Below are 16,043 nucleotides of genomic sequence, written 5' to 3'. Positions count from 1 at the left end.
TTCTAATGGGCCCAACAGAAATCACATTCTGCATTCCTTCAGCTCCTGTCATCAGGAGCCGCCGCTGCTAACACCAGGACCCGTGGAGCCAAAACACCATGAGCCGCTGCTGCTGACACCGGAACCCGAGGAGATGAACACCACGAGCCACAGCTGCTAACACTGGGACCCATGGAGCCAAAACACAGCGAGCCGCCACCGCTGACACCAGGGGCTACTACCCCCGTCCTCCACTCTGTCCTTCACACCTAACCAGATGAGAAAAGAGCTAAAGAAGATCAAGGCGAAGAAGGCTGCAGGTCCTGACGGAATCAACTCCAGGCTCAGCTGTGCGAGATTATGGGGATTATCTTCAACATGAGCCTGAAACTGGGAAGAGTAACACAGTTACGGAAGACCTCCTGTGTGGTACCGGTGCCAAAAACATTGCACCTGAAAGATCTCATCTAGTACAGTCCAGTGGCACTAACATCCCACCTGATTAAGATCCTGGAGCGGTTCACCTTTCAGCCTAGCATCGGGGTGGATCACGCTGTCATCTACCTGCAGGACAGAGTGCACTGTGAGGATCATATTTTATTTATTTTTTTCCCAGTGCTTTCAACACCATTTCTGAAGGACAAGCCGGAGCACACAGGTGTGGATCCTCACATCACATTCTGGATTGTGGATTATCTGACTGATCGACCCCAGTATGTGAGGATTTGGGATTGTGTGTCTGACATGGCTGTCTGCAGTACAGGGGCCCCACAGGGAACGGTTCTGGCTCCGTTCCTCTTCACCCTGTACACTGCAGACTTCTCCTACAGCTCCTCCTCCTGTCACCTGCAGAAGTTATCTGATGACTCTGCAATTGTTGGTCTCATCACAGATGATGACGACAAAGAGTAAAAAGAACTTGTACAGGACTTTGTGGACTGGTCCCTGCGGAACCGCCTCCAGGTCAATGGGGGGAAAACTAAGGAACTGGTAGTGGACCTCCGCAGGAGACGACACTCTCCTCCGTGAACATCTAGGAAATAAATATTTAGATGGTAACATCTTACAAATACCTGGGTGTTCACATTAACAATAAACTGGACTGGTCTGATCATGCAGCTGCACTCTACAGGAAGGGTCAGAGCAGACTCTACCTGTTGAGGGGACTAAGGTCTTTTGTGCAGGGTGAACTCCTTTAGACCTTCTACAACTCAGTAGTGGCATCAGCCATCTTTTATGAAGTGGTCTGCTGTGGCAGTGGTATCACAGCTGCAGACAGAAACAGGCTGGATAGACTGATTTAAAAAAAGCCCATCCTTGGATCTCCTCTTGACCCCGTGGAGGTGGTGGGAGAGAGGAGAATGGCTACCAAGCTATCATCTCTGATGGACAATCTCTTCCACCAGGACACCATCACAGCACCTCCTCCTGGGCAGCTCCTTCAGCAACAGATTGAAACATCCTTAATGTCTGAAGGAGTGCTATCGCAGGTCGTTCCTCCCTGCAGATGTTAGACTGTACAACAAGCACTGCTCGCAGTAGACCACACATAACCAGGCTCCTCATCCCACGTGCAATATACTGTCTTTTTACAAAAGTGCAATATAAACATATAATATCCCATGCTCAATCTCTGACTATAATGCAAATATATAACCAATACTGTATATATTCTGAAAATTGTCTATTATGTACACTATACATTCTATTCTATTTCACTTTTTTATATATAGTCTGTTAATATTTGTATAGTGTACTTCATGTTAATGCATGGTAATTATTTATTATCCTTATCTTTCCTGTCTTGCTGCTGTAACGCTGTAAATTTCCCCACTGTGGGACAAATCAAGGACTCTCTAATCTCTTATCTTATCTTACCAATATTATATGACCAATACCTATCTGCCTGCACCGACAGAACTCTGGCACTGTAAATATCAGTGTTAAGAAATAAATCAAGCTTTGGTAGGAGGACAGTAAACTACAGACCCTAGATACAGACTTGGCTTTGTCCTGGAAAACTGCTCATGTTCCACGGTTATTTAGCTTCTACTTCTGAAACTTTTTGTGTAGACTTTTCAGACAAACTGTCACAGCCATTTTGTTTTAATAGCACTATGAGACTGTTGAGATTCAATTGTGAGGAACATTCATTTATTGCTTTTGGCCTCTTTTACACTATGATGCTTCTATCTTGCATGCGCCACGAGAACAACACTCACCTGATCGACTTTATGCGCATTGTCTTTTCAGGTGTGATTTTCCAAACAAACACAGATGGCTCCCTGCCACCCCATGTTCTCTACAAAATCAGACAAAACTCCAGTTTCACAGAGAAAACCAATGAAATCAGAAGGGCTTACTGGCGTCCAGGGCCAAACACTGGGGGGAAATTCTATTTTCTTTATGGTTTTGTGTGGATCCAAGGTAAGTGACTGAGGAGTGTGACACTCTCACAACACTCTTTTGATTGCTTTCACGACGCTCTTTCCAACATTTCCAATTTTTTTTCCAAACTATAGAAGTGGTGTTAGGTGTTAGGTGGCACAACTGCACTCGCCAACAGCTGAAGAATCTTGAGGATGTCAGAAGAAGTAGGAAAGGTCAAAGAGCAGAGTTGGCTGCAGGATGTAGGCTATGATTCTGAATGAATTTAAATATTCAGAAATAGAGACTGTAGTCAAATGCATTATTACTCAGAGAAGGATTTATACTAGAAAAGGTCATTACTGTGTACTGTGACATGTTGCAATCTGCAATAGACTTCAATATTCCTCACTGCAAATCAACTTTTATTTTGTAAGCGTGAGGCATGAAAGCTGGTCATGACATAGCAGGGTTTCCTCCAAAATCATGACAAACCAAAGATATTAATTTTACTGTGAAAAACTGTAGCAATTCACGCTTCTTTACTGCGCTCTCTCTCTCTCTCCTACAGATATGATAGAGCGAGCCATCATCAACACGTTTGTTGGCTATGATGTGGTGGAGCCTGGTAACTACGTGCAAATGTTCCCCTACCCATGTTACACCAGAGACGAGTAAGATATGTGCTTTGTCTGGTTTTGTGATGATCGTGTTCTTGTTTTTGTGTTCAGAATTTAAAGTACCTTGGGGGGGTTTGTCCCTCCTGTTTGTTTTTTTCCCACAGTTTTCTTTTTGTGATTGAGCACATGATGCCTCTGTGCATGGTCATCTCCTGGGTGTACTCCGTAGCCATGATGATTCAGCATATTGTGGCGGAGAAGGAACACCGGCTAAAAGAGGTAAGTCTGTCACCAGTAGAGCGGTCAAAATTGCTCAAATATGATGAATGAAATGAAAATTCTCTCTCTATAAACGAACATATTGATATATCTGTGTTTACTAGGGCTGTAACGATATGCGTTTCGAAATCGAAATTGCGATACTCAGAGCCACGAACCTGTCTCGTGGCGTGAGAAAACAGAATCGTGAAACGCCCTTTCTAACTCCCGGTTATTTTAACGCAAATCTTGAGTAGGTCTACTCTGTTTTCTCACATTTAAAAAGGTCTTTGTACAGAGACAGCATGAGATTTGCTTGTAGCTACAGCACCTAAAAAACCCACCGTAACCTATTTTCATACGCACACCCAGCCTCGCTTTCAATAAAACACACACTGATCACAATTATAAAATGCCAGTGTGACAGTCAGTGTGTTATATTGTTTTCATATAATATATGAAAACAATATAAAACACAGTTTAAAACAACAGTTGTTGTTGCTCTAAAGGTTCATATTTAAAAGCAGCTCAATGTAGAGTTGTCAGAAATTAAAATCAGCCTCTTGTCATATTTGCAGCAACACTGTTGCTTCAGGCTTTTTTGTATCGCTCATACTCTCTCCATTAAAACAACCTGCTCCTCTTGGCTGAAATCAGCCCATTGTCGCTCCATTTAGTGAGGAAGTGAGCCTCCTTCGCAGCACAGGCCTAATGTCAGACTCATAATATATGGTTAAAAAAAAGAGTCTTTTATTATGTTGTTTTTATATAGTCTTAAGTACTGCTGAAAGGCTTATCACACTATAGGTCTTAAAATGTGAAAATTGTATAATAAATATTGAGAGATTTCATTCAAAATTAAGAAAAGTAATCAAAATGTAATCAAATGTAATTAGTTACATTACTTTGAGAAAGTAATTGAAATAGTTACACTACTATTACATTTTCAACAAGGTAACTTGTAATTGTAACCAACTACATTTCCAAAGTAATCTTCCCAACACTGGCCACATGATATGAGTTGTTAGTGCTACCAAACTTATTTTTATTAGGCGTGTCAAATTATCGCGTTAATTGTGATTAATTAATTACAGTCATCATTAACGCGTCATGTTTTTTATTCACGTTAATCTCTTCTTTACTGATGTCCCAGCTACCGGGGGCAGCTTCAGGCGCAGCGACAGAAGCGTCATAAAACCATGTCTAACTTTAACAAACACAGACATGCTGCATACCCACAGAAAGGTCAGAAACTCAGCTAAAAGCTCATATAAACCATTCTTATGTTCACCAAACACAGTTAAAACACCGATGGATCAAACCCGCAGGAGCGGAAAAAACCTGTTACAGCGCACTCATTGAAAAGCGGCACCGGAGTATATATATATACATATATATATAAACAGTGGAATATTCACAGATTCTAACGGTACCATTTTTATCACTGTATGACCAAGATTCACGGATCCAGACCCAAAATAAGAGCAAAACAACAACTGACTTTCAAGAAATACAAGCGGAAATGTTGTCTTACCTTCCACTGGAACAAATCTGCTTTTAATGAAGAACTACACTTCCCAGCATGCTTATGGGACAAATCCCAGTCTGATTGATCATTTACTTTGTATTTTTCAACAGTATTATTTTGTTACAGAAAATAGAGAAATCTTTGGTTATTTATTTATTTATGTTCAAATCTGTTCACAGTGTTCCAAAATATGTGTTATTAAATGTTACATTAAGTTGTTATATAAGTAAATGTTGTTTAAATAAAATGTTTTTTAAATTTGTGAAAAATCATCTAACCCTAAAGGCCACATTATACTTCTCCGACTGCGTAATGCGTTATCCGACTGCTTAACCACGGAGACACCTCGAGCCTTCATACTTCTGCGTCGTGGTGACGGACACACGCTGCAATTTCCCGCCCGATCAGTAGGGGTCGCTGCGCAAGGTTGTTGTGCTTCTAGCTACAGTGAGCAATGGCGTGAGAGAAAGACTGTTGTTGTTGTTGCAGCTGAATGACATTGAAACAGTGGCCGTTTCTCACTTTTCTGTGTGACGGAACGCAGTTTTAAGATAATTTGAGGCGAGAAATTGCCGTCTCCGTTGTCCCTTGACGGAGTGACGGACACTTAAAAAATATTTCGTGCAGTCGGAGACGACGCAGAGGCTCTCTGACAGGCTTTTTCCTTGTCCATCTTCATTCAACGGTGAACACACACACACTCACACACGCACACTCACTGCAGCAGCAACCTCACTTGCATATTAAGTAGCCATGTGTATTCTCCGTGACCATCAGCTGATTGGCCGAAAAAAACAACAAAAGCTCTGGAATGTGAGATCGCCACACCCTAACTAGGAATAGATTCACAGCGATCAAACAACCTTAATTCAAATACAAAGTTTATGGTATTAAGACCCACAATACTGTGATTTGAAGCATGTAGTGGCTTCTTCCAAACTTCAACATGAATAGTTTTAAAAAAAACGAAAAAAATTTGCCACGGATATCTCACAACTTTCTAAAGTGTGATATTTGCTAGATTAAGTGTTGGAGGGAAATTACCAATCTTAAAGGAGTCTGAAAACATGTCAGTAGTGGCCTGGCTATTAGGGTGACTCCATTTTTTGTCAAATTCCGGGCAAAACCCATCAGGTCTTGGTGCCTTTCCACCCTTGAGAAATGCTATGGCTGCACGGACCTCCTCCTCAGTCTTATCTGATTGTCATCCAGCAATGATGGTATCGTATTTGTCTCCATTCTACCTCTCGCCAATCTTGCTAAGAGATGACCAGGTTTGTTTCCTGATTCAAAAAGCCTATGCTTTCAGTGTACTGAGGGCAACTCAGGGATCAGTGTACGGAGGGCAGATGCTCAAACTAAATCGGAGTGGTTTAGAGAATTACCATATGCCAATTGAGCACTCCCTTACCCTATCTAAAACCATTCTGGACAACGGGAAGAAATCAATTCATGAGTGTATGTGTAAAATGTGTAAAAAGGTGAAAAAAGTATAAAGATGGAGCTCCAGGGGGGGTGCGTGTGGTGCTTGTTGTATCCGCTCTGGGGCTCCAGGGCCTTCAGAACATGGGGATTTCGTAACATGGGGATTTCGGAACATAGGGCTGTCCCCAACAGTGACAGCCACACTGTTGACAGGCACTTTAAATAATGGAAACAAATCTAATAATTTTGCAGCTGGGAATCCATTGTATTACAATGTGTTGACTACAAATGTGGTTTTTGTACATTACAGATGTTAGAATAAAAATCCTTACTTCTACTGAAACACATAAACACACTTAAAAAAGATATATTGTGGGCTGCAGGGTGAAGACCACAGAAGCAACACATTCTGACATGTAACCATCATGCCACTTTGTCAGGTGATGAAGATGATGGGTCTGAACAATGCGGTCCACTGGGTGGCTTGGTTCATCACAGGCTTTGTCCAGCTGTCCATCTCTGTCACCGCTCTGACAGCCATTTTGAAGTACGGCAGAGTGTTGCTCCACAGCAACCCTTTCATCATCTGGCTCTTCCTCACCATCTACGCCGTGGCCACCATCATGTTCTGGTAAGAACTAAACCCCTCTCTTTTGAGGCTAACTCAGCCCAATGCTTGATTTTAAAAAAGGGAGGGAGGGTGGGAGGGAAAGTGGGGAACAGAGCAGGGGGCGTGGTCTCATCGTGAAATTTAACACCAAACTGACTTATGCTGTTTCCATCATGGTATGGCTCGTGTTTGACACAGTACGGTACGGTTTGGAATGGTAAAGCCCTGGGGCCTCATGTATAAAAGAGTGCACAGCTTTCATACTGAAAGAGGGCGTACTCACAAAATTTGAAAAGTATGCACGCAAAGAAATTCTCAGATCGGCTGACGAGCGCGCACCTGCATCAGCTGTCTCTTCTGATGAAAGGCGCAGCGGTAGTGGAATAACTTTTTTGCAGTTATTTTGTTATCGTATGGATTAAAATGGGATAAGGGAATGTTCTACTCAACATTCAAGTCCCATTTTCTTACAACAAATTAGTTTGTAACTTTATTTTAGTTTAAAACATTGTAGACTGGCGTGTGTGAATGTCTTCACGTCAGCAGCTGTGTGTCTATTTACATAAAGAAAAGATTAATTTGTATTAAATCAATTTCAATTTTAAATCAATCAACAAAGTGTGAGTGTGTTTGCGCGCGGGATCAGTTTTGTCTTCAGTGTCCTCTCTGATCTTATCCACACGTTAAAACCTTTTAGAGTTTTTCAAGCTTCAAATTGTAAAGCACCTCACAGACCCAACGAGAATGTGCAGGGGCACCAGGGAGCTTTCAGTTAAGGAGGATCAGCCGACGGGCTAAGAGGGTGGAAAATTCCTCAAATTCTTAGGAGCACCTGGAGAGGGCACAATGCCAAATATTGCAGACAAACAATTTGGAGAAATAATATAGCCGTACGCCTTAAATAATGTGTCAAAAATGTATGACCAGAACGACCCCAGTTTAAAGCAAGACCAAAATATATGTGCGTGATTTGCAGGACATGAGTTACAACTGACACAGGAATCACTGATAGAAGGATATATTTTCGATATAAGTCTTGCGTTTGTATAGTGGGTTCTAAAAAAAACCTTACACTGGATTGTGCCAGGCACAAATTGATGACAAATAAACCAGAGAGAGTGCCGATTCCCTTTTTTTGTTCAGTCAATTCAATATTGAGACTCTCCTCCCACACGCTTTGAACAGATGTAAGGGAAGTTGAGGATGAGGACCAAAAAGACTTGCATAAAAGGGAAATGCATCCCTTAGCATTAGGATCTGTGTTTAAAAGAGTGTCAATTAAGGTTTCTGGGGGGCAATTGGGAAAGTGGGGAAATACTTTTTGGACATAGTCGCGGACCTGAAAAAAGCGTAAAAAGATGATGGCGTGGGAGGTCATACTCCGTTAGAAGTTGCTCCTATAGCTTGGTGGCAGCGCCTGCACAGTGGACAGCCGTCGTCTATTTCTTTACCGTCTGTGCCTTTTTTAAAGCCAAAATCTTTTTTTTTGAGAAAAGTTAGTGGAGCCACTGACGACGCCACGGTAATGATGGGATCGTGTACTGAATCACTTGAATCAGTTCATTAAAATGATTTGTTCAAAAGATTTGTTTACCGAATTGTTCAGTGCTAAGCAGGACCCCAGTGCCCTGCTACGTGACTCACCTCCTCCCTGAGTACGTTCGCACCACGGGTCATATAGTGAGTGACAGCGCGGACGAGATTCATGTCCTCAGTCACAGTACACCAGCTCTCTGTGTCAGTTTGTTCGCGAGATTCACCTCCACAGCGACAGTTCACCAGCTCTCTGTGTGTCAGTTTGTTCGCGAATCATGACTGAGTCAGTGACTGACAGCGCGAACGAATCACAGCAGCACGGCACACAGTACTTCTTACTCGTCACTCCCTCCCCGCTCGGCGCACGTTGACTGGCATCGTTTGCCGAAGATTCACGAGTGAGTGACCGCGTCTGCAAACGACTTCACGAGTGATTCACAGAACGCGGCAGTTCCACTCCCGGCCGCTACGATCGCTGCTGAGCTCAACTGAACTAAAAATGGAACGAATCAGTTCATGAAGTGATCCCAGTCAGTTCATTCACTCAAATGATTTGTACTTTCGACTGAATCACTCCTGACCGACACAACACTACGCCGCGGCGGCAGACTCGCCGCTCAGGCCCGGTGCTTCTGCCATGGTGAGTATTGTCTCGTGTCTATGCGTGTGTCTGGATGAGACAGAACTTTGGCTTGTTGTCTGTTTTGAAGCGGATTTCTATCGTAGTGGAGCCGTCTTCATGGAGTTCGTTATTGCCGGCAGAAACACACGAACAGCCAATCAGCTAGCAAGTTGGGAGCTCAGACGTACACGTCTATCCCATCAGGCTGCTAACCCGAAGTCCACTAATGAATATTTCTGACCCTAATGTACCTCAAAAACAAGTTCACTGAGTTCACCCGTACGACTCCTGTTGATCCGTGCCTGAGTCAACTACTAAATAATAATAAAAAAATGTCTGTTTTCCAGTTTTTTGGTGTCAGTAATCTACTCCAAGGCCAAACTGGCTTCAGCCTGTGGTGGAATCATCTACTTCCTCAGCTACGTGCCCTACATGTATGTGGCCATTAGGGAGGAGGTGGCCCATGATAAGATCACTGCCTTTGAGAAGTGCATAGCTGTAAGACCTTTTCTTATTTTTTGACCATAACTACATTTACTTTTAAAATAATACTCCTAAAAATCTTTATTATTGTGAATAAATTGACTTCACCTGTCTGCTGCAGTCGCTGATGTCCACCACTGCCTTTGGCCTGGGATCCAAGTATTTTGCACTGTATGAGGTAGCAGGTGTTGGCATCCAGTGGAGGACCATTAGCCAGTCACCAGTAGAAGGTGATGACTTCAACCTGGGGTTGTCCATGATGATGCTCATTATTGATGCCAGTGTGTACGGTGTTCTCACCTGGTACATAGAGGCCGTGCATCCAGGTAGGAAATCATTACTATCTTGAGCCTTCTTCACATATCTATTTGTGTGTATACTCAAGATTTATAAAAAACATGTTTTTTAAGTATTTTGTGTCTCTTATAGGCATGTATGGGCTGCCCCGCCCATGGTACTTCCCTCTGCAGCGGTCTTATTGGTCAGGCAGCGGGCGTGTTGAGACCTGGGATTGGCCATGGTGTGGGGGTGGGGCTGCCAGGCTCAGTGTGATAGAGGAGGACCAAGCTTGTGCGATGGACCAGAGAAGATCAGGTGTGGAAAATCAGGACCATACAAAACAAAAAATATACAGTCAGAGTAAACACATTAGCTTGAAAACCATTCTACCTGCAAAGGTCATTTATTTAATATCCTACTGTACATACACATATATGTATATGTATATGTATATGTATACATACATATACATATACATATACATATACATATACATATACATATACATATATATACATATGCTTATATATATAGATAGATAGATGTATTGTATGTATGTATACACATGTATATGTATAGAAGATATATGCTTAGATATTAAGTTGAAAAATAATGTTAGGCCATCAGTTCTTAGTTCTTCAGAATTGAGTTAGAACTTTTCATATTATTTGTATTATGAATTAAAAAATATTTATTCCTTACTTTAAGGTTACTTTAAGGTTTTATTTATTTTATTTTTTAATGTCGCCAAAATGTGAAATAAATAAATAGTCATAGGTCTTTACTGCATGCATGGAGGAGAGACCCTGTAACCAAGATGGTCTATAAGTTTCAACAAGAAAACACACTTTGTTTATGATGTTATCATATGTACCCTCATGTTGACCCCTGGTTTACAATCCCCCCAGCATTTATTCACAGCTTGGCTGTTGGTTAAGTGTCTTAAAACATACAGAAACCAAGGCCTTTCACACCAAACTGGTTATTTCCCACACCATGACAAAAGGGGAAAGAAGAAGAAGAAAAGAGAAATGGAGCAACATTTGTATAGCACTCATTTCTCCCCGTCTCGTTGAAACCCAGAGGAGATGCGGGGCATAGAGGAGGAGCCAAGTCACCTGCCGTTGGTCGTGTGTATAGACAAACTCACCAAGGTCTACAAGACTGGCAACAAACTGGCCCTCAACAAACTGAGCCTCAACCTGCACGAAAACCAGGTGGTCTCCTTCCTGGGACACAACGGTGCTGGCAAGACCACAACCATGTGAGAGGACCAGTTTGTGTGTTTGCGTGCATGTGAATGTATGAGATTTAAAGTCAACAAAACTCCTCTACATCACCTGACTACCTATATGGAATTTCCACAGGTCCATCCTGACTGGCCTGTTCCCACCCACCTCTGGCTCAGCCACCATATACGGCCATGACATCCGCACAGAGATGGAGCGCATTCGCCAGAACCTGGGCATGTGTCCGCAACACAACGTCCTTTTTGACAAGCTGAGTGTTGAGGAACATCTGTGGTTCTACTCCAGACTCAAGGGCATGGCTGAAGAAGACATACGCAAGGAGATGGACAAGTCAGTGCACATTTACTGCTTTTAGTTTTAATTACACTTCAGACAAATACCACACAATATTACAATTGTGTTTACTGGAAGCCAGTAAAAATTTGAATTGTGTTGTTAGTCTGACGAAAACCGGACTTTTAAACTTCATGTTAGTCCATCTGAAGTTGAACTAAATCTAATATCTCAAAGTCATACAACTACACCCATACCATATGATGTGGTTGGGAGGTGATTTACTACAGCATGAAAATGGGGCAGCCCATAGCCAAGTGGAAAAGGAACAACTGGAGGGTTGCAGGTTAGAGTCCCCACCAGGTCAATAAAAGGGCTGGGGTGTCCCTGAGCAAGGTACCTAACCCCCATTGCTCCCCATGTGCTACTCAGTGGCTGCCAGCTGCTCCTAAAAAATGGAAAAAATGACTGTAAAATCTATGGGTGATTTCAGAAAGGACCTCTAAAACCTGAAGTTCATGCCTACTAAATGATTATTTTTTCAGCCTCTGTAGCAGATTGGAATAAAATTAGCCTACACCTGTGGCTTTCCTGGGAAAATTTGTTTATTTAGATCATTGGTTCTCAATGTGTGGCCCGGGGGCAAATGGTGGCCCGCAAAAACATTTCTGGCGGCCCGCAATTAATTAGGAGGTACTAAGGTACAGGAGGTAGTGGTACTAAGCTTGTTAACCTCTTCTTCCCTGACCCTCTTTTTGGAGTCCCTGCTCGAAAATGACATGCCAAAACTAAATAGAGTAAATCTCTGCAGTTACAAGCTCTATGTGAATTATCTTGATATCAAACTACAGATAACACTTGTGAGATTCCACCAGAGGTGTACGTTTCACTGTAGATGCCACTGTGTCAGAGTAAATGTACATGGAACACAGGATAAATGAAGGATTGTTTTCTCTCGCCTAAAAAATATTGCATTTTAAAGCAAATATCACCTTTAAAATATGCGGTAGGAGCTTAAAAACACATGGAGGTCATGTAACAACATGTGGACATGAGCTGTGCAAAGTCTGATGCTGCTGAAATGAAGCAGAGTGAAATTACAGATGTTTTATTAAAGTTATGTCTGGGCGTTCTCTCTTTCGGCACAGCTTGGCATCATCTGTGCCATTTGAGATTTCTTAGGTACCAAATTATTAAAAACCCATTTAATTTTATTTATATGTCACTACTACAGATCTAAAAAGAACTTGTTTTGAAAAAAAAAAAAAAAAAAAAAAGTATGATAACTCGCTGTAAATCAATGCTTCCTGTGCGGTGCGTAATAACAACTCTGTGGCTCTGAAGCGTCTTCAGTTACGCAGCGCCATAGCTCTGGCTTACCTTAGTCAATTAGGGTGATTGACAGCTCGTTTTTAAACCTCGAAATCGGTAGAATCAGACCCCGGTCTCCAAATGTGTGTGAAACACTTCATTAGTGAGTCAAAAGGACATAAATGCATATGACGCATTTAGGCGGACATTCGCCCTTCTCTAATCAGAACGATCTAATGTTGCTCTCCTAATGATCAATCAGACCGGGATTTGTTCCCAAAGCATGCTGGAAAGTGTAGTTCTTCATTAGAAGCGTTTTTGTTCCGGTGGAAATAACTTGTTTTGATAGACAGCAAAGGTAAGACAATATTTCTGCTTGTATTTCTTGAAAGTCAGTTGTTGTTTTGCTCTTATTTTGGGGCTGGATCCGTGAATCTTGGTCGTAGAGTGATAAAAGTTGTTTTTTTTCCGCTCCTGCTGTTTGATCCATCTGTGTTTAACTGTGTCTCGTGAACATAAGAATGGTTTATATAAGCTTTTAGCTGAGTTTCTGACCTTTCTATGGGTATGCGGCATGTCTGTGTTTGTTAAAGTTAGATATGGTTTTATGACGCTTTTGTTGCTGCATCTGACGCTGCCCCGATCCCGGGGGCAACCGTGAAGAAGAGGTTAAATGTATATTGGAGATTACTGGATACAGACCAATAAGTGCAAACTGTACAACTGCAATCTGGTCATTAAAATTATTACAAATGGGATTTATTTCTGTTTTTTTTCCTTTTTTTTATTCTTTGGCTAACCTCAGTCCAACGTTGGGTTCCTAAATTGGCCCTCAGGTATCAAAACTTTGAGAACCCCTGTTTTAGATACCTTCACAAAAAAATGTAAAAGTAAAGTGAACAGCACTATTTTCAATTAAAAAAAGTAAGAAAATAAAGTAATATCATCTTGCCTTGATTTAGTCCTGATGGAGTGTGAAGAACAAGAACAGCATGTAATGACTGTAACAGTCTGCTTCACATTAGACGGTGCTTACAGCGGTGTGGTAAATCCACTTTCACCCCTGGTGTGCGGTTGAAAACACTCCGTCAATTACGGTGGTGATTCTCCGTCTTCCGTCACTTTCAAAACCTTCAAACTCATCGTCATTATCGCCGAACTCCTCGTCTTCAAACATAATTATGTCTTAACCATAATTCCCGGTCGATTGGTTCAGCGCGTTCAAAGTCATCAGCAATGATGTCATCGAAGCCGAGAAACTCCCCAAAATCACAGCCTTCAGAAATCTGCAGTCTGCAACCGTCCTCCATGTTTGCTCAAAGAAATTTTAAAACAATGTCATGAGGAACCCTTATACCCCCCCGAAAATTGCCGTATCCGATTTCCCGGCATCAGTGGTAGAATTACGCAGCCGCTCTCCTGTCCTCAATGGTATAAATGCTGCAATGCTTTCCCGGCGTCAATGGGTTACGATGGAGCAGAAAGCTCCCAGTGAAATAAAAGCTTGCAATTTAAGTTCAGTTTGGAGGGTTTTCCAAGCAGAGGGGGCAGAGAAACTGAAGGCTTTTATTCCCATTTCGGTCCGAACGTGTGGAACAGACAAGTGCAAAATATCATTGGAACATAAGACATAAGTGCTTAAATTGGTAGGAACCAAGCCGAGAAGAGCCTTATAGACCAAAGTCATCCAGCGTGTGTAGCGTCTTACAGACAGGGAAGACATAGAAGCTTTGGCAGTTCACAGTGGTGGGTGAGGCGAGCGTGAGGTTCATCACAACCAGTGATGAACCACAGAGCACAATGATAGACTGGAGTCAAAGACTGTAGACAGCTGTGAGAGGCACACATGTACACAATGTCACCATAGTCAAGTAGTGGTAAGAACCTCACTGATATCAGGAGCTTCCTAGATCTGAGGGAGAAACAAGACCTGTTACTATAAAAGAAACCGAGCTTCACCCTCAATTTAGAAACCAGATTTCTAACATGCACTTTGAATAAGATTGCTCCCCATCAATAACAAATCCCAGGTACTTATAACTGGTCACCAGCTCAAGAGCTCTGCCATGGGAAGTTCTAATTGAGGGGATTTTTTTCCATGGGAGCAGATGAGTTTGAAAAAAGCATTATTTAGTATTTTTCAGCATTTAAGACCAGTTTCAATTTCTCCAGATTAGTCTGCACTGTATCAAAGGTGGATTGCAAAAATGTGAAATTTTTGGCATTAGACAAGTTTGCACACAGATCATTAATGTAAATTGTAAACAAAATGGGTCCTACAAAATGAGGTACACCTTTTGTGACCTCAAGAAAGGCGGAACTAACTCCAGCCATCTGAACACATTGCGTCCTATTTGCCAAATAATCTTTAAACCAAGTAGTAGCTTGTGTAGAGATGTCATTTGTGATGAGAATACCGAGCAAGATATTGTGATCCACAGAGTCAAATGCCTTGGACAGGTCAATGAACAGGGCAACACAAAACCTTTTTGAGTCCAATGCGTCAAACACATCATTTAAAACGTTTAGGGCAGCAGTGGCAGTGCTGTGTTGCTTCCTAAAACCTGATTGAAGAGAGTTTGTAAAGTTGTTGGATTCCAAAAAATTAAAAAAAAACAATTTTTAAAAACACATTCGCTGGAATACATAGTTTGGAAATAGGCCTATAATTGTTTGCGTTTGAGGGTTCTCCTCCTAAGCAGTGGGAGGACGAATGCAGATTTCCGAATTTTTGGAAGTTTGTTTCTGCTGAAGCTTAAGTTAAAAATACAAGTTAGAGGCTCAGCAATTAAATCAGCAGCCAGCTTTAGAAAAAATGGATCCAAACTATCAGCACCAGCTGATTTTCTTTATGCACTACAAACCTCAGAAATAGACACATGTTCAAAATTAAAAGTGCATCAACAGGGAGACAGCTTACAACAGTAGGATCGTTATTTAAAACAGTGTTTTTAAAATCAAGATTTAAAGAATCAAACAAGTCAAATCAAGTCCCCTGCTGTGATAAAATGTTCATTAAAATAATTTAGCATGACACATTTATCGGTCATGTGTACAGAATCTTTGACCAAAAAAGGTGGCACTTCAGGAGAAGAGGTAGCACCAGAAACATCTCACAACATTCCAAAATTTCTTGGGATCTTTCAGGTTTTTGGTAGTTTCCGATACAAAATTCAGATTTAGCCTTCTCAATGAGGGAGGTACATTTATTGCGGAGCTGACGAAACATTGTTCAGTCTATCTATGTTTTCCGTGCTCTAACCCAGGCATGATCTCTTTCTTTGAGGAGGTTTCCAATATCAGTGGAAAACCAGGGAATATTTTGCCCCTTGATTCTGAATTACATAATGGAGCATGTTTATTTAACAGCTTCAAGAATTCAGAGTGAAAAAAAACTCCATGCTCAAAATAAAAATCATCGAAGACGGAGATTCGCTTCCACTGAACAATAGACAGATCATGCAAAAAAGCCTAGAATTTGTGGTTTAGTTTAAGAGAGTTT

At 41.7% G+C, this 16,043-nt stretch overlaps 1 protein-coding gene across 1 annotated transcript in view; it reads left to right on the top strand.

Moving 5' to 3' along the window:
* Positions 1-16,043, top strand: part of abca2 (ATP-binding cassette, sub-family A (ABC1), member 2) — a gene marked incomplete at its 3' end in the record, with an annotated part of 113,561 nt that overhangs the window by 23,596 nt on the left and 73,922 nt on the right. The window contains exons 7-15 of the mRNA XM_083886181.1: positions 2,233-2,406; positions 2,918-3,020; positions 3,131-3,245; positions 6,618-6,808; positions 9,293-9,443; positions 9,550-9,754; positions 9,858-10,022; positions 10,791-10,971; positions 11,075-11,287. Coding sequence (XP_083742307.1) covers positions 2,233-2,406; positions 2,918-3,020; positions 3,131-3,245; positions 6,618-6,808; positions 9,293-9,443; positions 9,550-9,754; positions 9,858-10,022; positions 10,791-10,971; positions 11,075-11,287 — 1,498 coding nt within the window. The remainder of the gene's footprint in view (positions 1-2,232; positions 2,407-2,917; positions 3,021-3,130; positions 3,246-6,617; positions 6,809-9,292; positions 9,444-9,549; positions 9,755-9,857; positions 10,023-10,790; positions 10,972-11,074; positions 11,288-16,043) is intronic.

The sequence above is a fragment of the Microchirus variegatus genome, assembly GCF_963457635.1.
Source record: "Microchirus variegatus genome assembly, chromosome: 3".
Classification (NCBI taxonomy): domain Eukaryota; kingdom Metazoa; phylum Chordata; class Actinopteri; order Pleuronectiformes; family Soleidae; genus Microchirus; species Microchirus variegatus.
Note: the sequence above shows the minus strand (reverse complement) of the source record. Positions and strands in the feature narration are given on the sequence as shown.